We start from the raw sequence: 23,062 nt of genomic DNA, 5'->3' as shown, positions 1-23,062 counted from the left end.
GTTATCCTTTGGCCTCACCTCTGCCCCTGGGGTCCTCACAAAAGTGTTGGCTACGGTATTGGTTTTACTGCGACGGGGGGATTGTGGTCCTAGGGTATTTGGACGATCTTCTCCTAAGAACTGTTTCCCACTCAGTTCTGGTGGGCGATCTATCACTGTCCGGACTCTGCAAGAGTTCGGTTGGACAATCAATTTCAAGAAGTCTGCTATGGTCCCAACCTTCAAGTTGGTTTATCGGAGAATGACTCTGGACTCCGCTTCGGCGAGGGTGTTTCTTCCCCCAGAAAACCTGCAAAAGTTGCAGAGGGCAATTAATTTGCTGTTCTCCTGCAACCTGTCCTCCCTGTGGACTTGCATGCGAGAGCCCTAGGTTTGATGGTGTCTACCTTTTTGAGGCGGTTCCGTTTGCTCAGTTCCACACGAGACTGCAAAGGGAAATTCTTATCAAGTGGAAGAAAGATCCAAAATCCTTGGACAAGATGATTCAATAGAGTCACAGCACAAGAAGTGCTCTTCTGTGGTGGCTTCGCTCTTTGGCCTTACGCCAGGGCAAGTCCTTCCTCCCATTATATTGGAGCGTGGTAACCAGGCTGGGGAGAAGTGCTTGGGAAGGTGTAGGTCCAGGGGACCTGGACTATGGAAGGGTCCAGACAACCGATCAATATTCTGGAACTCGGAGCTATAAAGCTTTGCCTGAGTCACTGGACAAATCATCTGCAGGGTTGTTCAGTTCGGATTAAATTGGGCAATGCCACGGCCGTGGCTTACGTCAATCATCAAGGGGGCACCAAGAGTGTCTTGGCGGCCCGGGAGGTAGCTGAGATCCTGAAATGGGTAGAAAATTTTGATCCAGCCCTTTCCGCCATGCATATTCCTGGAGTGGAAAACTGGCAGGTGGATTACCTGAGTCTTTAGGTGTTGGATCAGGGGGAATGTTCCCTACACCTGGAGGGGGTTTCACCTGCTGTGTGTCTGGTGGGGGACACCCGACATCCACCTGTTAGCCTGCCGACTCAACAAGAAGGTACAGAGGTTTGTAGCAAGGTCTCGGGATCCTCTGGCCGAAGCCATAGACACACTGGTGGCTCCTTGGGGTCAGTATCGGCTGATCTATGTGTTCCCTGCACTGAAACTCATGCTGAGACTTCTGCGCAGAATAGAGGTGGAAGGGATTCCGTTCATTCTGGTGGCTCCAGACTGGTCTCGCTGGTATTGGTACGCAGATCTGGTAAGGTTGGTCGCCAATGCTCCTTGGAGACTTCCTCTCAGGGAAGATTTGCTGCCTCAAGGGCTCATCTTCCATCCTGCTTTACAGTCGCTGGCTTTAACGGCATGGCTGCTGAAAGCCAGGTATTGAAGGATAGGGGGTCTTTCTGACTCGGTGATTCTCACACTGTTGAAGGCTAGAAAATCTACCTCCAGGAAGATCGATCATCTTACGTGGATATCGTACATCTCATGATGTGAATCGCTAAAGGCGCATCCACGCTCCTTTTCGGTGGCTAGGATTTTGGCTTTTCTCCAAAGAGGGGTTGAGCAGAGGTTGGCTTTGGGTACCATTAAAGGCCAAGTGTCGGCTTTGGCTGTGTTTTTTCCAACGCCCTTTATGCTTGATTCACACTTCTATTCAAGGGTTTCGCCATATGGCTCCTCCAATACAGTCCCCGTTACCTCCGTGGGATCTTAACCTGGTACTGTCTGTTATTTAAAAGCTTCCCTTTGAGAACATTAGGGAGATTCCTCTGCTTACACTGTCACAGAAGGTAACCTTCTTGGCGGCTATTACCTCTGCTCACAGAGTATCTGAATTGGCGACGCTGTCCTGCCATTCACCTTATCTGTTGGTCCACAGAGATAAAGTACTTCGTCCTAATCAGTCTTTTCTTCCTAAGGTGGTTTCTGATTTCCATTTAAATGAAGACATTGTGCTGCCTTCACTCTGTCCTAAGCCCAAGCATCCCAAGGAAATTGCCTTGCGTTCTTTGGATATGGTTCAGGCAATTAAGGTTTACCTGGCAGCTACTGAATCTTCAGGAAATCACTCTTTTTGTCCTCACGGAAGGACCTCGAAAGGGATTGGCTGCATCTGCTGCGACCATATTCAGATGGATCAGGCAGACGGTGGTACAGGCTTATTCACTGAAGGGTCAGGTTACATCTTTCCCTGTGAAGGTGCATTCTACTAGGGCTCTGAGTGGTTCTTGGGCTTTTCGCCATCAGGTGTCAGTAATGCAAGTTTGCAAGGCGGCGACTTTGGTCGTCTGTGCACATGTTCACAAAACTCTACAAAGTAGATGTGTTGTCACCCTCGGATGCTTCTTTTGGCCGCAAGGCCTTGCAAGCTGCTGTTGCGTCTTTCAATGAACGATGGAGAAAACTGGATTTTTGACTTACCGTAAAATCCTTTTCTCTAAAGTTCATTGACAGATGCAGCACCCACCCCTCTATTTCTGAGTGGGTTGAGTTTTTTTCCTCTAACACTGCTAGCAACAAAACTGAATCCTATAGCAGAGTGAGTGGGTGTATGCTTGTAGGCACTGCCCCATAGGCATGGTAAAGTTTTTTTACTGCCTAGTGCCCTACTCCTGTAGTGGGCAGCATAACCCAATGGTTAAGAAGAATATGGAGCTGCGTCTGTTAATGAACTTCAGAGAAAAGGATTTTACAGTAAGTTGAAAATCCAGTTATTTACAAGAATTGTATGTGCAAGCACTTTACTGCTTCTTATGCTGTACTCAAGATTTTTGTATTAGTGCACCTTTCATTATACGTAAAGGAGTTATTGTGATTTATGTTTTATAGGAAGTGGGGCCATTTGTTTAGCACATTGTGATGGATCAGATGCTGAGAAGGAAGTAGCATGCATAATAGAAGCCATAAACTCTCTACCAAATTCAACTGAAGGAAGGTAAGCTTACCTGGCAAAACTAGCAGCAGTTCCTGATTTTTGTGTTTGCTTTTCTCTGGGTTAAACTGTATTGACAAGTCAGAGCTGTACAGCAAGAAAACAGAGCATTGTGTTTGGAAAGAAAGAAACCATGCTACACGAGCCTCAATTATAGCATTAGTTGTGTTGCATACTGGCTACCCTTGTTACTAATGAAGATTAACTACTTGCCTTCTGTGCACTTAAACACCCTTCCCATCCAGGCCAATTTTCAGCTTTCAGCACTGTCACACTTTGAATGACAATTGCGCGGTCATGCTACACTGTACCTATATGAAATTTTTATCATTTTTTTCACACAAATAGAGCTTTCTTTTGGTGGTATGTAATCACCTCTGGGTTTTTTATTTTTTACAAAAAAAAGAATAAAGACAGAAAATTTAAAAAAAAAAAAAAAGTTTTTCTTATTTTCTGCGAGTAAATTTTGAAAATAAATTTTTCTCCTTCACTGATGTGCGCTGATGAGGCGGCACTGATGGGCACTGATAGGCTGCACTGATGGGCACTGATGAGGTGGCTCTTATGGGCACTGATGAGGTGGCACTTATGGGCACTGATGAGGAGGTACTAATATGCCGCACTGATGAGCACTGATAGGCGGCTCTGATAGGCGGCACTGATGAGCACTGATAGGTGGCACTGCTGGGCACTGAGAGGGGGCACTGCTGGGCACTGAGGTGCCACTGAGAGGTGGCACTGCTGGGCACTGAGAGGTGCCACTGAGAGGTGGCACTGCTGAACACTGAGAGGCGGCACTGACGGGCGGCACTGATGGGCGGCACTGATGGGCACTGGCGGATGGCACTGGACACTGACGGGTGGCACTGATGAGCGGCACTGATGGGCAGCACCATCAGTGCCCACACTCAGTGCCCATAGTGCTGCCAGTCAGTGCTCATCAGTGCCTAGATGAGCAGGCACTGACTGGCAGCACTATGGGCACTGATTGTGGGCATTGATGGGGGCACTGATGGCGGGCACTGTGGGCACTGATGGGGGGGCACTGTGTGTATGTTTTTACCTTTTAGTAATCAGGGCACCGGTGATCAGATTTTCCCCGCTGCGCGCTCGCGGGAGCACGCGGGGGGCGTGTCACTGGGAGGTCGTTTAAAAACGGCCTCCCGAAAATTCAAGTCCGATGGGGGGAGGTTAAACATAGCATAGTATATTTTACATGTGTACATCTTCAGCAAGATGGTTAAAGGATCATCTCCAGTTTTACTGTCCCCTTTAAATAGTTTGTTTGGGCCAAGCGGGCCCAAATTACCTTTCTCTTTTGTTCATTGACGGACACAGCGACATATCTTCATTAGTCGAATGGGTTATAATGCGCTTCCTAGGAGTAGGACATTGGGTGGAATAGGGTTAACAGAACTTTTAACTATGCCCATGGGGCAGTCCCAGGTGGTATACTCCCACTTCCTGCTCTAAGACAATGCTCTAGCAGTGTCAGAAGAATACATAAGCAAACTCCACGGAGGGGTGAGTGCTGTGTCCTCCAATGAACATCAGAGAAAAGGTTTTTACAGTAAGACAAAATTCCAGTTTCTCTATCATCATTGATGGACGCAGTCCTCTGATCCATATCGGTAGGGTTATACTGCCCCCTAAAGGAGTAGGACACTAGGCAGAAAAAAAGTTCTGACTATGCCTATGGGCAGTCCCGGAGGGTACACCCTCTCTTCCTGCATAGGATGTCAGTTTTAATCTGCCTAGTCAGGAGTAAAGACCTAGTTCCTTGCTGGGATCTTTGGTCCTGGCATTAAAAGTATTTTTTTATGTAGATGGTTTTTTATTCCCTAGCTTTTTCTCTGGATTTTTTTTTCCTGTGAGATTTACAAACAACTATGCCGAATCTGGTCGAAGGGCTGGATAATCTAGATCCAGTGGTCACCCCAGCTGGCCAGCGAACGCGTGCAGGCCTTAGCTCCGCGCTGGGTCGGCCGTGACATAGTCCCACTGGATGGGGACTGGCCTCACGAGTTAAACGTCTGGCAGGGTTGCACACGACAGGGTCTAGGCCTATGTTGCAGCGTTCCTATTTGGCCAACAGCCCCCCACTTTGGCGGAGAGGGGTCCTGTCAGGAGATGGCGCCTGCCTGTGTTCCCGATACAGTGAATAAACGTTACCCCCCAACCCCTTCCCTGGCGGATTTTGGGGTGGACACGGGCCCCTCCCTGGAATGGTCAGACCCTCACCCTCCTGGGTTTCCCTCTGTCGTGTTGTGCAAACCACCCCCCTCCCCCCTTCCCACGTGGGGGACTGTTTTTGGCCTACCTGGGGCTGGGACCTCATGTGCAGGCCGCATGGGAGGCAGGGGGGTGCGCCGTCCGCGGCGCTCGGTTGATCGTGCAGGTGGGGCCTCGCTTGGTTCCTGCTGCAGGATGGTATAGGAGTGCTGGCGGGGGGGGGGGTGTCTCCCTGTGGGCCTTGTTGCTGCGCTGGCCTCCATTTTCTTGGAGCCTCGTCTGCTTTTAGGACGGCGGCCGTTTTGGTACACCCGTTTTCGGCCATTTTGCGGTGGATTCTCTGCTGAGACGCTAGGTGGGAATGCCTGGAGGCGTTTTCCGGGGGGGGGGCAGTTTCCTTTGCTCACTCCCTCATTGGAGAGCTTGCTTGTTACAGTACAGTCCTGGTAATGCATATTGGGACAGTGGGTTCTGGGGTCTCGCTCTCTGTGTTGGGGGTCTTCAGGGCTTGCCTGACCTTCGGGGGGCACTGTAGCACGGTGGGACCGTTTTTTGTTTTATTTTTGAAAATTTTGCTGAAGGGTTCTTCTGGTTCAGTATGGACTCTGCAGACCATGTTTCCCCACCTGACCCCCTCACAGAGGCCACAGGGCCTTCCGGATCTCCACTGTCCAATGCATTTTCGGCGGTTCTTGAAGCATTTGGGTCCCCGGTGGAGGTGGCCTTGAGAGAGTGAAGTGCGCTGAAACGTTTCTCCACTCACCCCTGCCTCATCTGACGTCTCAGATTCTGAGTCTGACTCCACCGCCGCAGACGAGGACCTCCTCGCGCCCTGTCTCCTCGGATAACGAGGATGACATTTCTACCTCCCCTGCTGCGCATGATACAGGCACTGGTGGATGCACTGGTTGTTTTGGTACGTGACACCCTGCAATTTGGAGGACGCAGCAGCGCAGGCCGCATCTGGCACTCACATGCCATCCGGAGCAGCTTAATGTGCTAGCATGCTCATGAAGGAGGGGTCTGCAACGTCCCCTGGGGTGGCTAAGCGGCTGCTAGACGTTGCCCTTTTGAGGAGTCTCTGTTATAGTGGACTGTACCGCCTAATGTGGACCTACTGGTCTCTAGGCTGCATAGGACTACCGTTCCGGTGGAGGAATCCCCGTCCTTTAAGGACCTGGGGGATAGGATGGTATGGGCTGTTGCCCGCGATCTCTACTCCCCTGGCGGGGTCTGCACTGGGAACAGTGTTTATGATTGCCATTGCCACGCAGACTCTGCCTGATGGGCGGAGTTCCAACGCCATGACTTGATGAGGAGCAAGTCCCTCCTGCCCTGGGGGAGCTGTTAGACCAGCTGGCGCAGGGGCTGCAAATTGTTTGCAATGCTGCACTGGACACGGCTCCTTTATTGGGTCACCTGTCAGTTTTCGGCGGTGGTTATCCGGTGTATACTTGGCTGAAGTGTTGGTCTGCGGATCAAACTTCTAAGAAGGCCTTAACTGATCTCCCTTTTCAGGGGGATCGCCTGTTTGGCGCTGCCCTGGATGACATTATATAGTCTCACGGGGGGAAGAGTGCTTTACTTCCACAGGCTAACAAGGGTAAGGATAAAGGTGAAAGGTGCACAAAACAAAAATGTAAAAATGGAAAGCGGCACTAGACAGGTGTAAATAATGAAGAATAAGCAAATAAATAGTGCGCTAACAATACAAATAGAAGAAATATCAATGTGATAGTGAAAAAGAAATATAATTCTCTCATAAAGGACGGTAGGAACTAAAGTATATATAAACACAATAAATATTCCTTAATAACAAGTCCTGTGTAAATTAATAAAATAAATCAACTTAAAAAAATTTCCAAAATATGAAAATAAATTGTCTCTCAAATGTTGTGAAGCAAATATAACATCAAGAATAAGATGAGTGAGTCCATGCCAAGGTGACGTGCAAAAATGTGCAGACAATGGTGTTTCACACAAACTGTTGTTCTTGATGCCAGGGTGGCCTCTTACCGCAAAAGCCTTCTATGATGACAATTAAGTGATAGAAGTGACAGTGTGGTATAGTGGTAACACCCGGTGGTAAAGGTGCTTTCTTACCGGAAATCAGGGAGATATGAGCTTGGACTGCTGGAAAACAGGAAATCCAACTGGGGATCCTGGAAGCTGGTACACTTCACAGTGATATGGTTCCGATGTCTCAAGACGCAATTTCCACGGAGAAAGTACCCAATATAAAAAAAGGGGACTAATATGGCTCTTTTCCACTGAGCGTTATGGTTCGGTTCAGTATGGTACGCTATTTTTGCCGTTTCCATTGTGAATGGTACCCTAATTCCGAACCTTACCGTACCACTTTTTTGGGACCCTTTCGTTGGGGTACCTAGCACATTAGTACTGTACCAACAGGGTGGAGCTACACTCTGCAGAACTTTGGAAGCAACAGAAATGTCGGTGCGCAGGGAAACTTGGTCGACACAGGAGGTGCAGATCTTCCTGGGTATCATCAGCGAGGAAAGGGTGCAAAGAGAACTCGATGGAATGGTGAGAAACGAGAAGGTGTTCCAGCATGTTTCTGAGAGGATGACTGAAGAGGGATTCCAGCGGACGCCAGAGCAGTGCCGCATCAAATGCAAGAAGCTACGGAGCGAATACCGTAAGGTGAAAGACCACAACAGCCGGAGTGGCGTAAACAGAAAGACCTGGAAATGGTTTGATATGTTTGATATGTTGGACGCTATCTATGGACACAGACCCGCCAATTTGGGAAGAGGGGGCGGCATAGATAAGGCCACCTCTCTGCTGGAGTCAATGATGGAGTCTGCCGGTATGTTCATAGCTGTATGTATAGTATGGTATATCTTGAACCTATTGTTACAGTGTACTTACCTGACTTGTAACATTTCAGTTGAGGATCCCATCAGTCAGGATGAAACCACAGAGGCACTGTTCACCTTTGAGAACTCACCGGCAATTTCTATGTCAACTGCAAGTTCGAGTTCAACTGCATGTACACCGACACCACCAGTATCGGCGCCATCATCTGCGAGAGCACTCCGGTGTACACTCATCAGTAAGACATGAAAACCAGAGTGAAAAGTCACACACCTTTTTGTACAATGATTTTTTATTTTGGATTAATAGTAATACACTAATCATGATCTTGCATTGTACTTCTAATGTCTCACCCCTACATATATCTGCATACGTTTAATCACAAGAACAGAAATTCTTCTAACATTGATGTCTATTTTGCATTCTAGGCAGGAGAAAAAGGGGGCAGCAGGATGTTGTTGCAGCACTGGTGGAGATGCAGGCAGCTGATGAGAGGCATCAGGAATGGTTGGAGAGGATGGAGGACCGCCGTGAGCGATGCTTTGAGATGATGCTGGAGGATGCCCGTGAGGCAAGGCGGCATGAGGCTGAAATGACTAGGCAACACATTGAGCAGACTGCAAGCTTCAATCAGGCCTTCCTTGGCACACTCAGTCAGCTGGTGCAGGTGTTGAGCAACTATCATGATCCTCTGCCTTCATCCAGCCACTAGTGCTTTGCACCCAGCACACTTGTTTGACACTCAACACAATTTTTTTGCACTACTTTTTCCTGTTATACAACTCGTTCAATAAAGCACTTGTTTGACTATTTTCAAATTAAATGAAATCATTTTTACCATTAATATGCGTCATGTGTTCTATGGCTGTCTCACAGGCCATACCCATTCTACAAATTGATGTCATTCTGTTTACATTACGGACGTTAACTGTTAAAGGATTACTCTCCATATGGTGGACTTCACTGGACTTCACTGGTCTCCAAATTGTTGAAGATCAAAAGTACAGTTTCAGTGCAGCTTCAAATGGCTTTAAACTATCCCAGACAAGGAATAATCTTATCTAGTAAAATGATCGTTCATTTTCTCCAAACCTTTTATATGCTTCATATAAACAAATGATCCCCTTGTCAGATAAACGTATTTACGTATTCTTTAAAAAGTTTACGCTGTATGTCCTACACGTTTTCTATTCTACTTAAGAATTGAACGCAGTGACAGTTCCAATTTGTTCAAAAGTATAATAGGGAAGGCATAGGACATTACTTTTTGAAGAATACAGAAAGTGTAAGCACTTGCAAGGCGATTATTTGTGTTTATAAAGCATATCGTTTTGTTTTTTGTTAGTTTCACTATATAAGACCCTCTTCTGGTATCATTTCAAGCCCTTTGAAGCTACACTTTTACCCTCAACAATTTGGGGCCAGTTGAAGTACACCATATGGAGAATAATCCTGGAATGTTTTAATCAAAAACCATAATTTCTTATTGCATGAGGAAAGACAGACCTGAACATTTTTGATGACATGGGGGTTGAGTAAATTATTAAATAAATAGAAAAAAATAGTAAATAGAAATTAATTGTTCAAATAATGCATCAGACCCTCTCGTACATCTCTGCCCTCCTCTTCTGCATCCTGTGCCAGTGCCACAACAGGCTCTGCTGCTACAGGTGTATCCCATTCTTGTTGGTAATCCTCTCCATGACTTTCACAAAGATTGTGCAGAGCACAAGTCAACACCACGGATTTCACCAGTTCAATGTCGCTGTCATTCCTCTTCATAAGGCACCACCACCTGCCCTTAAGCCTCCCAAAAGCATTTTCTACCACCACCCGAGCCCTGCACACTTTCTTGTTGTAGGTCAGTTGTTCTTCTGTCAGTCGGCCATTGTCGGGAAATGGTTTTAGGAGCCAATTCAACAAAGGATAGGCAGAGTCTCCTAGCACATAATAGCCAGCATTCACGCCACCGATGTTCCTGGTGCAAGCTGGGTAAAGGCATCCTTGCTCCACTAACTCCCACAATGTGGACAGTCTCAGGACACGAGCATCATGCAAACTCCCAGCCATTCCTGCATATACACTCTAAAACAATCCTTTCCCATCTACAACTCCTTGCAGGATTATATAATGCCAGCCTTTTCTATTGAAGTAATCATAGTGGTACTCCTTTGGGGCAATAATGGGTATGTGACACCCATCAATGGCACCAACACACAGAGGAAGTCCCCATCGATTCTCAAAGTAGTCTGCCATTTCTTTAAGCTTTTGCTGGTCAGGAAACAAATCTGTTTGGAAACTAACAAAGAGCAGGCGGCCTCACAGAAATCCTGCACACACCGACACACTGTTGTTTTGCTGACACCAAAAAGATGGCCAATACTTCTGTAGTCGCTGTTGGTTGCCAGCTTCCATAGTGCAATTGCAACTCTTTTCTTCAGAGGAACACACACTCGGAAGTTTGTATCCTGTTTTAACATTGCTGGATACAGCTTGGTACAAAGGAACAGAAATGTTTCTTCAGACATCCTGAAGTTGTGCATCCACTGTGTGTGTGTGTGAATCCTGGAACGATCACATCCCACCATTCATCTGATCGGTTGAATGTCCAAATGGTTGGTCTGCGGCGCCGATTTTGCAACCGATTTAATTATCTGAAAAAAAAAAAATACATTGCAAACATGTCATACTAACTTTAGTAGTGAATGAGGGTGTGTTTAGGTACTTAAATGCAACTACCAGGTACGGGAAATATTAGCAATAACAGGCAGTAATTCATGTGAGGGATTTATTATGTCAAGACAGTGCATGGTACTGAGACTGTAGGTTTGCTTAACAGGACACAACAGCTTACCCTCCTGTGCCGTCGTTTTTGTCTTGCTTTTCTTTCTGGGTTGTCCGTCTCATCCCAGCTCTGTAGTATTTTCAGCTGTGTTTTTCCTTGCAGCCTTTGCTCAAACGAACGCTGTCTCCTTCTTGTGACAAACAGCCACATGCCAAGAAGCATTACTTCCTCCGTTGTTGTTTGTTTTGCTTTGCGTGAGAGTTCTCTACTCTCCTTCCGGCATACACCATGCCTATCAAGTGATGTCGATCACTGCTTTCCGGCTACACCACGCCTATCATGAAAGGGTACTATTGGCGGTGGAAACGTAAGGTGTACCGTTCCGAACCGAACCGTACCCTACCGTACCACTCTGTATCGAGGGTAATACACTATTGCCTCGTTTCCACTTTTTATTGAAAAAAGAAGGCAACTACTTACATCAAATACACGGAATCAGGCACTCATTAATAACTCAAAATAAAACATGCACGGCCGCCTGCAGAACAGTCTGTGACATATGGTGACGCAGCTAGCCCCCTCCGACGCGTTTCCACTTAGGAGTCGTCTACTGGGAATGGAGCTGAAAGCTACGCTGCCATTCTCCCTGTTAAAATATATGATTTCATGGGCACTCCGGCCACAGCGGGGTCCTGGAAGTCCGATGACGTCACTTCCGGTGTAACGATTTACTCATGCGGTAGATGTAAGCCAGAACATAGAGCACCAACATGTGTGGGAAAAAAAGAAAAATGCAAGAAAAAAACTCCCCATTATTAAATAATAAGATGTATGTTAGCCCTATTAATGCCTGTGACCTGTTCGGCAGTTTTGATACGGCCGCGGCGTGATACCGGAAGTGCAATAGCGCCACTTCCTGTGTTGCGACCAACTCTCGCGGCTGACGTGAAACAGGAAGTGAGTCAGCGGTGCGATGAAGCCGAAGAGGAAAAGACTTCCCACTTATTATAATTGGATGACACAAAGGATAATTGGATGGGCTGATTATCGGGCTAGATGATGAAGAATAAAAGCATTAAAAGCAGTGAATGTTTAAAAACTCAAAGATGCAACTATAGTTCCAGCTGGGTCACAAACAAAGGTGCCCAACAGAACATGTGCAAGAAGAAAGTGAAAAAATGTGAATGTTGAAAGGGTGGAAATAATGTGAAAAATGTGAAATACAGTGAATGAATAAGATGAATATTGTATCAGAGTAAGTGGGTGAAATTAACATAATGAGACAAATTATGATAGTGAAACAGTGTGAAATAATAATAAATGATGAATATGGATAGGAATAAAAATAAATATAAATAATAATATATAAAAATAGAATGAAAAAATATATATAAAAATAAAACAATAAAAATAGGTGTAAAAATGAATAAAAATAAAGTTGAAAATAAAAAAAATTAAATAAAAATAATAAAAATAAAAGAATGAAAATGGAAATAAAAATAGAAATAGAAAATACAAAATAAATAAGAATAAAAATGAAAATAAAATAAAAATAAATACATTGAAATAAAGTAAAAAGTGAAAATTAAAAATGCAAAACCAAAAACACAGCGCAGATAGGTATTGAACGTAAATAAATAGATATTTCCTATAATAAAAATGGCTCCTAAAGTGCAAATAATAGTGCATGTGCAAAAAAAGTTAATGTGCAAAACCATATAATACCCCCCTAAATGGGTTGGGTATAGTACATCAAAGGTAGATATAAATGAATATTGCCAATCAGAATGCAATCAGTGCAGTATAACTCATCGAATAGATATCAAAATTAAAAAGAGAGTCCAAATGAGTCCCAAAAAAGTGCTGCAGTGCCAAGAGAAAAGTGCAAAATCATGCTTTCATTCCAGTGCAGTGAATGGTGCAGATCCTCCCCCTTTGGGTATCCACTTACCGGACAAAGATGACCCCTAAGCCGTATAGCTAAAAAGGGTCAACAGAGCTTGTGTCCCAGTAAGGAACCCTTTGCAGCAATCCTTCAGATTAAGGTGTCTGTACCTTCAGTGGCTCTCAATGCCCCGATGCATATGTATGGAGAGAGGAGTAAATCAGATTTAAAATGCTTTATTGCTCACATCAAAATTAAAAACTCACATTTAGCAGCGTAACAGCAGGCATATAGTACAAATATCTTGCGGCCCTTCCTGGTTGCGGCGTGTGCTCGGGAGAAGCTCCGTGGTTACGGCGTGCGTTCCACCGCACCGGAAGTGACGTACCGCTCAGACGTAGACCGGAAATTGCGTCAACGCGTTTCGCCTCCTCTTGGGGCGTTATTACAGACGTATTTCCGGTCTGCGGTAGTGGAGGTAATATATACCTCTCCGGTTAATTAGCCTACATTTACTTCCTGTTCCTGTTGGGTGTACTCGGCTTCATCTACACCCAACTGGAAGTGAGAGTCGCTGTATTACAATGGACTATAATTTCTCATTACATAAATACCATTACAATTTGTCATATTACAATTTTAAACAGTAATGCATATACTATAAATCTAAAAACAATAGGGAAACCTGCTATTCCTTAATATTAGAAAAAATAGAAAAAATAAAAAATCGGTGTTACCCGGCATTATATTAATATGGACACTAATAGGAAGAACTTAATGTGTGGTGGTACAATGTACCTACTAGGCCAATCTGAAAATCAACAAAAATCAGATTAGTTGAATTAAAATCTTTTAAAATGGATAAAATTATTTCTTTATATAAAAAGATTTTTTATAAAAATTCCTTTTTCCACAAAAAATCTTTTGTAAAACTTTTGGAATATGGGAAATCATTCAATAAAATTTCAGTTAAAGATATTCTCAATATTATATGTTCATTGGTTGGGATTCCTGTTTACCAATTGGATAGAAAACAGTTCAGGTCGAATTCTACGTTTAATCCATCAGGTTAAAAATAATAAAAATAAATACATTGAAATAAAGTAAAAAGTGAAAATAAAAATGAATAGATGAAGGAGAAGAGTGAAAGATAAAATAAAATAAAAATAAAAAATTAAAAGTTGAAATATAAAAACCTCATAAAAAAAGCCCGTAAATGCTTATTTCAAATTGAATAAAAATGGGACAGGAAGTGTTCATTCCAAATAAAAAAACATACAAAAGTCTTAATAAAATATGGATAAGAGACATGTTGAAAAGCTATCAACCATGGGGAATGAATGTAGAATGGGATATAAACACCCACATTAACAATCAGTGAGGAGTAGGTCATAAAGATACCTATCTGTTTATCTTCTCTGCCTCTCTTCTCCTCTCGAATAAGCGTTGGAATTTTTTGGGATTTTAAACATGTCTCTTATCCATATTTTATTAAGACTTTTGTATGTTTTTTTATTTGGAATGGACACTTCCTGTCCCATTTTTATTCAATTTGAAATAAGCATTTACGGGCTTTTTTATGAGGTTTTTATATTTCAACTTTATTTTTTTTCACTTTAGTCTAAGAGTCTTAATTTTAATTTCTCTTACGTCCTCCGACAGTCGCCGCCATCTTCATATTCGTCACAATGGGTATTAGACTTTGCTTAGAAGGAGTAGCTAGGCAACAGAATATGTTAACATTAAAGCTTTTAACATATCCCACCCCCAGGGGATGGTCCCCTCAGTCAATACCCTCCTACTTCCTGCATCCATATCTCAGTTTCAATGTCTAGCTTGTCAGGAGTAGCTGGATCTCTCTATGCTGGGGCATTTTGCCTCAGCCTTTATCTTCTTTTTTGATTTTTTGTTTGAGTTTTTTCTCTCTCTTTAATTAGCTTTTCTTTTTGTCAGCATTAGTTAGTTCTTCTGATGAAGAGGATTCGTGCGGGCTGGGTCTCGGGCTGATTCCCCTGGTCTCAGGTTGTGGGTCAGTGGCTTCCCAGCCTGCCATCGAGCGTTCAGCCAGGTAACGCTCCTGGCACAGTGAACGACCCATCACTGTTCGGTGCAGGGATGCTTGGTGAGGTGGCTACCTCACTGGACGCTGTGCGGTTTCTTAACCCCAATTTTTCTGCGTCCTGAATGCGACTCTCCCTGCCACATGTGCAGTGGCTTGTTCGCCTGTGTGGGTTCCCCACGCCATTTAGGTAAGTGTATCTGTGTGGGGACCTGTCTGTTGGGGGGGTGTCAGTCTGGGACTGTGTAACCTGCCTCTGTTCACACTGTTTGGCTCCCTATCGCTCTGGCTGCATGCTGTGGGCTGCAGGGGGGGGGGGGGCTGTGCTGCACTATCTGTGTCAGACTGTGGGATGTGTGACAGGCTGTGTGCTGGGGGGCATGTTTTGTCATGTTTGGGCACAATACAGCGATCGCTGCGGCGGTCCGCCATGTTTTTTACATGCTGTAGTGTTATACTGCGGTCCTCACAGTAGTGGGGGAGCGGCGGTTTCGGCGCCAAACGGCGCCATTTTGGCTGCGCTTGCCCCGGCCGCATGTTTGCACTGCGGGCGGCCATTTTCTTGTAGCCTTCCATAGGCTTTAATTGAGCGCCCTGATTCATCACTTCCTCTTTCCTGGGTGCACCGATCGAGGCAGCAGCAGCAGTGGTCTCTTCAGGTTTAATCCCCTCTTCTTCCTATATCCATTGCCTGTATTCAGTTTTATCCCTGTGGGGGTCTGCTTGTGCTAGTGTGTGTGTGTGCGGTGGGCTGCGCTCGCCGCGCTTGTTAAAGGGGCAGTTAACCCTTTATTCTCCAGCATATTTTTTTGGGGCAATGGATTCTCAGGAAGGCAAATTTCCTGCCACCTTGGTGGGTAGCCAGGGGACTGCTGTTTCCCCCCAGGGGGGGATTTGGCTGAGGTGGTGGCTAACCTTGCTGCTCAGGTGCAGATGCTTGTGGCTGCTCAATCCACTAAAAGACCCAGAATTTCAATGTCCTCTGATTCAGAGGGTGATGGTGATGGGGCTGCTATGGCTGGGATCTCCTTATCGGGGTCCCGTTCCTCCCTGGATCTCGTGGGGTCCGAGGTGGAGGCTGAGGTTGAAGGGGTTGATAATTCTCCCCCTGGCTCGCCTGAAGAGCTTGCAATCATGGATGAATTGGTTGCCTCTATTAAACAAACACTGCGTTTGCAGGATGAACCGTGGCCTCCTGCTGCCCTGGCGGCTTATGGGACACAGAAAAGACGCAAGACATCGCAGGTCTTTCCCTGCACTGATGATTTTCAGCGCGCTGTTAAGGAACAATGGCGCAATTTACGCAAACCTTTTGCTGTGCCAAGTAGGTTTAGGCTGCTTTATCCTTTCACGCCTACCACTGATGAACGGTGGTGTGTGCCACCCCCGGTGGATCACGCGATAGCGGTTTTGAATAAATCCACTGCGATTCCTGCAGAAGATACTCCGGTGTTCCGAGATGCCACGGACAGGAGACTGGAGTCTCTTGCCCGTCATACTTATTCTGTTACGGGTTCGATGCTTAAAGCTCTGTTTGCCTCTCTTATGGCAGCCCAGGCTGTCGCGAGTTGTACGCAGGTGCTTAGGCGCGTCCTAGTGGCTGATTCGGCCTCACCGGCGACATTGGATATGGTGGATCAAATCCATCAAGGTGTCATGTATTTGTGTGATGCGGACTTTGATTTAGTGCCTTTGGCTGCACGTGTACACAGCGTGGTGGTGTTGTCTCGCCGCCTGGTTTGGTTAAAGTGTTGGTATGTGGACCAATCTTCGCGAAAGACCCTAGCCAATCTGCCTTATGATGGATCTCGCCTTTTTGGGGAATCCTTGGATACGTTGATAAAGGGGATCACGGGCGGTAAGAGCACGCTCTTGCCCCATTTCCCCAAGGCTAAGGGGGCTCCTGGTAAGAAGCATACTAATTTTCGGCCTTCTCAGGGGTCCTTTCGTGCCTTTCGGTCGCACTACAAGGGCAAACCGTTCAAGGGTCACGGCTCCCAAAAGAAGCCGTGGTCTGGTAAGCAGAAGTCCGGTCAGTCAGGCCCCGCTGCCCATAACAATGCGGCCTAAAGGGACGCCCTCACCCAGTCCTGGGGTGGGAGGACGCTTGCTCGGTTTTCTTCAACCCTGGCTGGCCCGGGTTTGGGACCAGTGGGTTCAGGAGATCGTTCGATCTGGCTACAAGATCGAGTTTCTCTCTCGGCCGGAGAGCAGATTCTTTCCCTCAAATCTTCAACTGTCTCCAGAGCGTTTGCGGGATCTGCACCTTGCGGTGCAGGACCTGAGGGCTCAGGGAGTGGTGGTTCCGGTGCCTCTTCGGGACAGATTTCGGGGGTTTTATTCAAATCTGTTCACCGTGCCCAGGAAGGAGGGCAAGGTTCGTCCAATTCTGGACTTGAAGGCTCTGAACCACTTTGCGCGGGTTCGCAAGTTCCGCATGGAATCCCTGCGGTCGGTGGTGGCTGCCCTGGTTCCGGGGGAATTCATTGCCTCCATCGATTTGAAGGATGCATACCTTCACATCCCAATTTTCGAGGGCCGCCAGAGGTACCTGCGATTCGCCATTGCGGAGGATCATTACCTATTCGTGGCGTTACCTTTTGGTCTCGCCTCGGCTCCACGGGTTTTCACCAAGGTGCTTGCACCGGTTCTGGCTTTGTTGAGAGCCCAGGGCATCTCTGTCCTGGGGTATCTGGACGATATTCTGGTTCGGTCTGCGACCAGCCAGGGTCTGGAAAAGGACCTGTCCGTCACAATGCAAACTCTACAGGAGTTTGGTTGGACGATAAATTTTCCAAAATCGACGCTGGGTCCGTCGGTTCGTCTTCCCTACCTGGGAATGATCCTGGACTCGGTCCAGGCGAAGGTCTTCCTGCCGGACGACAAACTCAGGACTCTTCAGGAGGAAGTCAGGTCCCTCAGGGACGTTCCACACTCGTCGCTGCGGACGTGCATGAGATGTCTGGGGTTGATGGTCTCGGCCTTCGAGGCGATCCCCTTTGCCCAGTTCCACACGTGGGGTCTCCAAGCGGAGATCCTGTCCAGGTGGGACGGGCGACCGCAATCTCTGGATCTTCAGATCTCGTTGAGCCATCGCACCAGAAGGGATCTTCTGTGGTGGCTCCAGTCCCCGATGGTGTCAGGGGGCAAGTCCTTTCGTCCTCTCTCGTGGACGGTGATCACCACGGATGCCAGCCTGTCGGGCTGGGGTGGTGTTCTGGGCGTTCTGTCCGCCCAGGGAACTTGGTCGGAGGGGGAGTCCTCCCTTCCGATCAACATTCTGGAATTGCGAGCGATAAAGCTTTGCCTTCGGCATTGGTCGGAACGGCTTTGGAGCCGTCCTGTTCGGGTTCAGACGGACAATGCCACCGTGGTGGCCTACATCAACCATCAAGGGGGCACCAGGAGTGCCCGAGCGGCTCGGGAAGTAGCCGACATTCTATCTTGGGCCGAGACTCATGTCCCGGCGATAACGGCAGTTCACATTCCGGGGGTGGAGAACTGGCAGGCGGACTATCTGAGTCGCCAGACCCTGGATCAGGGGGAATGGTCTCTCCATCCGGCTGTCTTCCAGATGTTGTGCGTGAAGTGGGGTCTTCCAGATGTGGACCTGTTCGCGTCTCGTCTGAACAACAAGGTGAAAAGGTTCGTGGCAAGGACGCGCGATCCTCGGGCAGGCGCGTCAGACGCGTTGGTAGCTCCGTGGCATCAGTACCGACTGATGTATGCGTTTCCACCAATTCAATTGCTGTCCAGGTTCCTTCGCAGGTTGCACTCGGAACACAGCACGTGATTCTTGTGGCTCCGGACTGGCCTCGCCGGTCCTGGTACGCAGACCTCGTGAATCTGGCGGTCGACGCCCCGTGGCGTCTGCCTCTTCGAGACGATCTCCTGTCTCAAGGGCCGATATTCCATCCTGCTTTACAGTCGCTGGCTTTGACGGCCTGGCTGTTGAGACCGAGGTCCTGAAGGATAGGGGTCTCTCCCCTGAGGTCATTCACACTTTGATCAACGCGAGGAAGTCTTCCTCGGGGAAGGTCTATTACCGTACTTGGAAGGCCTATTTTGCCTGGTGTGAGTCCAGGGGGTTTTCACCTCGCACATACTCGGTTTCTAGAGTGTTGTCCTTCCTTCAAACGGGTGTCGACCAGCGTTTGGCGCTGGCTACGGTCAAGGATCAGGTGTCTGCGCTGGCCGTTCTTTTTCAACGTCCTGTGGCTTCTAACTCCTTGGTTGGTACTTTTGTTCAAGGAGTGCGACATCTGGTCCCTCCTAGGAGGGAACCTCTGCCTCCTTGGGACTTGAATCTCGTTCTATCCGTGTTACAACATGCTCCTTTTGAACAGATCAGGGAGATCTCGTTGGCTATGTTGTCCAAGAAGGTCGCCTTTTTGGTGGCGATCACTTTGGCTCGCAGAGTGTCGGAGCTGGCGGCCTTGTCCCGCAAGTCTCCGTACCTGGTCATTCACTTGGATAAGGTGGTCTTGCGACCTAATCCTTCTTTTCTTCCGAAGCGAGTTTCGGAGTTTCATCTCAATGAGGACATTGTCTTGCCTTCGCTTTGCGCGAAGCCTAAACATCCGAGGGAGGTGAGGTTGCACTCTTTGGATGTTGTTCGGGCGATTAGGGTTTACCTTAAATCGACTGAGTCTTTTCGCAAGACGGATTCTTTGTTTGTCCTTCCAGAGGGTCCTCGGAAGGGCATGGCGGCGTCGGCTTCTACCATCGCCAAATGGATCAGACAGACCATTGAACAGGCATATGCTTTGAAGGGGAAAGTTCCCCCTATGCCTGTGAAGGCGCACTCTACTAGATCTCTGAGTACGTCTTCGGCCTGTCGTCATGGGGCTTCTGTGGCCCAGGTGTGTAAGGCGGCGACCTGGTCGACCGTGCACACTTTCACTAAATTCTACAGAGTGGATGTTCAGGCATCGGCAGATGCTTCCTTTGGCCGCAAGGTTCTTAGTGCGGCAGTTCCTTAGGGTCCCTTGTTTTGGACCCCTGGCTGTTTGGGATACGTTTTTTATCCCTGGGTTATTTGTTTTTCCTGGGTTGTTGCTCCTGTTGAGCACACTTTTTTTTTCATGTTGCCCAGCTGGTTTCCTTCCTTTGGTAAGGTTCCTTTCTCTGATGTGGAGACTGCGTTGCCTTTACGCGCGGCTGCGTTTCCCACCCCTCATGTTTGCACTGCTTTGGGACGTCCCCATTGTGACGAATATGAAGATGGCGGCGACTGTCGGAGGACGTAAGAGAAAACGGAATTTTTGTAAAATCTTATCTGTAAAATTCCTTTCTCTGAGTCCTCCGACAGTCGCCGCCCCCGCCCCTCTTTTGGGGTTTGGTTGTATACTCTACTGCTAATCCACTGAAACTGAGATATGGATGCAGGAAGTAGGAGGGTATTGACTGAGGGGACCACCCCCTGGGGGTGGGATATGTTAAAAGCTTTAATGTTAACATATTCTGTTGCCTAGCTACTCCTTCGGAGCAAAGTCTAATACCCATTGTGACGAATATGAAGATGGCGGCGACTGTCAGAGGACTCAGAGAAAGGAACTTTACAGGTAAGATTTTACAAAAATTCAGTTTTTTTCTTCTTCTTTTTTTTTTTTTTTTTATCTTTCACTCTTCTCCTTTATCTATTTATTTTCACTTTTTACTTTATTTCAATTTATTTTTATTTTATTTTCATTTTTATTCTTATTTATTTTGTATTTCTATTTTTATTTCCATTTTCATTTTTATTTTTATTCTTTTATTTTTATTTTCTTATTTTCAACTTTATTTTTATTCATTTTTACACCTATTTTTATTATTTTATTTTTATATATATTTTTTCATTCTATTTTTATATATTATTTATATTTATTTTTATTCCTATCCATATTCATCATTTATCATTATTTTATTATTTCACACTTTTTCACTATCCTAATTTGTCTCAGTATGTTAATTTCACCCACTTTCTCTGATACAATATTCATCTTATTCTTTCACTGTATTTCACATTATTTCCACCCTTTCAACATTCACATTTTTTCACTTTCTTCTTGCACATGTTCCGTTGGGCATCTTTTGTTTGTGACCCAGCTGGAACTATAGTTGCATCTTTCTGAGTTTTTAAACATTCACTGTTTTTAATGCTTTTAATGCTTTTATTCTTCATCATCTAGCCTGATAATCAGCCCATCCAATTGGCCTTTGTGTCATCCAATTATAATAAGTGGGAAGTCTTTTCCTCTTCGGCTTCTTCATCGCACCGCTGACTCACTTCCTGTTTCACGTCAGCCGCCAGAGTTGGTCGCAACACAAGAAGTGACGCTATTGCACTTCCGGTATCACGCCGCGGCCGTATCAAAACTGCCGAACAGGTCACAGGCATTAATTGGGCTAACATACATCTTATTATTTAATAATGGGGAGTTTTTTTCTTGCATTTTTCTATTTTTTTCCCCCACATGTTGCTGCTCTATTTTCTGGCTCACATCTACCGCATGAGTAAATCATAACACCGGAAGTGACGTTATCGGACTTCCGGGACCCTGCTGCGGCCGGACCGGAAGTGCCCATTCAATCATATATTTTAACAGGGAGAATGGTGGCGCAGCTTTCAGTTCCATTCCCAGTAGACGACTCCTAAGTGGAAACGCGTCGGAGGGGGCTAGCTGCGTCACCATATGTCACGGACCGTTCTGCAGACAGCCATGCATGTTTTATTTTGAGTTATTCATAAGTGCCTGATTCCGTGTATTTGATGTAAGTAGTTGCCTTCTTTTTTCAATAAAATGTATCAAGGGTAATACACTATTAGTCTCCTTTTTTTATATTGGGTACTTTCTCCATGGAAATTGCGTCTTGAGACATCGGAACCATATCACTGTGAAGTGGACCAGCTTCCAGGATCCCCAGTCAGATTTCCTGTTTTCCAGCAGTCCAAGCCCATATCTCCCTGATTTCCGATAAGAATCCACCTTTACCACCGGGTGTTACCACTGTACCACACTGTCACTTCTATCACTTGAATGTCATCATAGAAGGCTTTTGCGGTAAGAGGCCACCCTGGCATCAAGAACAACAGTTTGTGTGAAACACCATTGTCTACACATTTTTGCACGTCACCTTGGCATGGACTCACTCATCTCATTCTTGATGTTATATTTGCTTCACAACATTTGAGAGACTATTTTCAATTTCTTTTCATATTTTGAAAATTTTTTTAGGTTGATTTTTTATTCATTTACACAGGACTTGTTATTAAGGAATATTTATTGTGTTTATATATACTTTAGTTCCTACACTCCTTTATGAGAGATAATTATATCTTTTTCACTAACACATTGATATTTCTTCTATTTGTATTGTTAGCGCACTATTTATTTGCTTATTCTTAACAAGGGTAAGGGCCTTTGTCGCGGACAGCGTCCCTCCCTTACGGGGATGTGGCAAAGTCCTTCAAGACTTCCTTGTGTAGTTCCAAATGACCCTAGTCTGGCAAACGCGAGATCAGATTTTTCCATACCTGCGGACAAGGCCTACTCGGCCTGAAGATGCGTCCTCACTAGGCATGTGACGGTATCAGTTTTCCATGCTGCGATTAATTGATTAAGGTTTTGCCACGGTATACTGTATTATCACTGTATTCAATTATATAAGAAATAAAGATTGAAAATATAAACCAACTTCAGTGTTTTCCTTTTAATAACAACTTTAATTATTTAAAATAATTAAGAGTACCTCAAACAATAAAATACAAATAAATGTAACGAAAACAACACACAGTAATAATGTATAAAGTGGCAATTGTATCAAACAGTTTGTTGTAAACTGCTTTTAAATATATTTAAAAGTAAAAGAACTATAAAGTGTCAACACAACAACAGTAAACATTTTCAACAGATTCCTGATATCTTCTGGCCGGGTATTCCTTCTGTGCTTTCATGTTTTAGTCCTTGAGATTAAAGTGCAAAAATGTGAGCATGTTCATGAGGTGAGGTGAGAGGATGTGTCCACTGGCACTAAATACCCTCTCTGAAGGAACACTTGTTGCAGGTATGCAGAGGAACTTCTGAGCAATGGTAGCTAGCTGAGGTAGCTCTTCAACATGCAGACTCCACCACTGCAATGGATCTGCCTCTGATTTTATTACTGGCACAGAAAGATACACTTTTACCTCTGCTTCAATCTTTGACTTCAGGCTCAGGGTGCTACTGCCTTCACCCTCCTCTGCCCTCTGTTGCCTTGTGGAGGTGATTATGTTGAGGAGGGTGGCCAAGCTTTGGCGCGGTTTTTCAGAGGTGGGGATCGGGGAGGTTGTGCTGGTTTGCTCTGTCTGGGCAGCTCCCTCACCCAGTGTAGTCA

General features: G+C 45.9%; 1 protein-coding gene across 3 annotated transcripts in view; it reads left to right on the top strand.

The window, feature by feature from the left end:
• NTAN1 (N-terminal asparagine amidase) overlaps nucleotides 1–23,062 on the top strand; it is a 989,828-nt gene that overhangs the window by 297,771 nt on the left and 668,995 nt on the right. For all 3 annotated transcript variants that reach the window (XM_082262325.1, XM_082262324.1, XM_082262323.1), the window contains one exon: nucleotides 2,803–2,908. In XM_082262325.1, coding sequence (XP_082118451.1) covers nucleotides 2,803–2,908 — 106 coding nt within the window. The remainder of the gene's footprint in view (nucleotides 1–2,802; nucleotides 2,909–23,062) is intronic.

The sequence above is a fragment of the Pelophylax lessonae genome, assembly GCF_965119305.1.
Source record: "Pelophylax lessonae genome assembly, chromosome: 6".
Lineage (NCBI taxonomy): Eukaryota > Metazoa > Chordata > Amphibia > Anura > Ranidae > Pelophylax > Pelophylax lessonae.
This window is presented reverse-complemented; position numbering and strand designations above follow the sequence as displayed.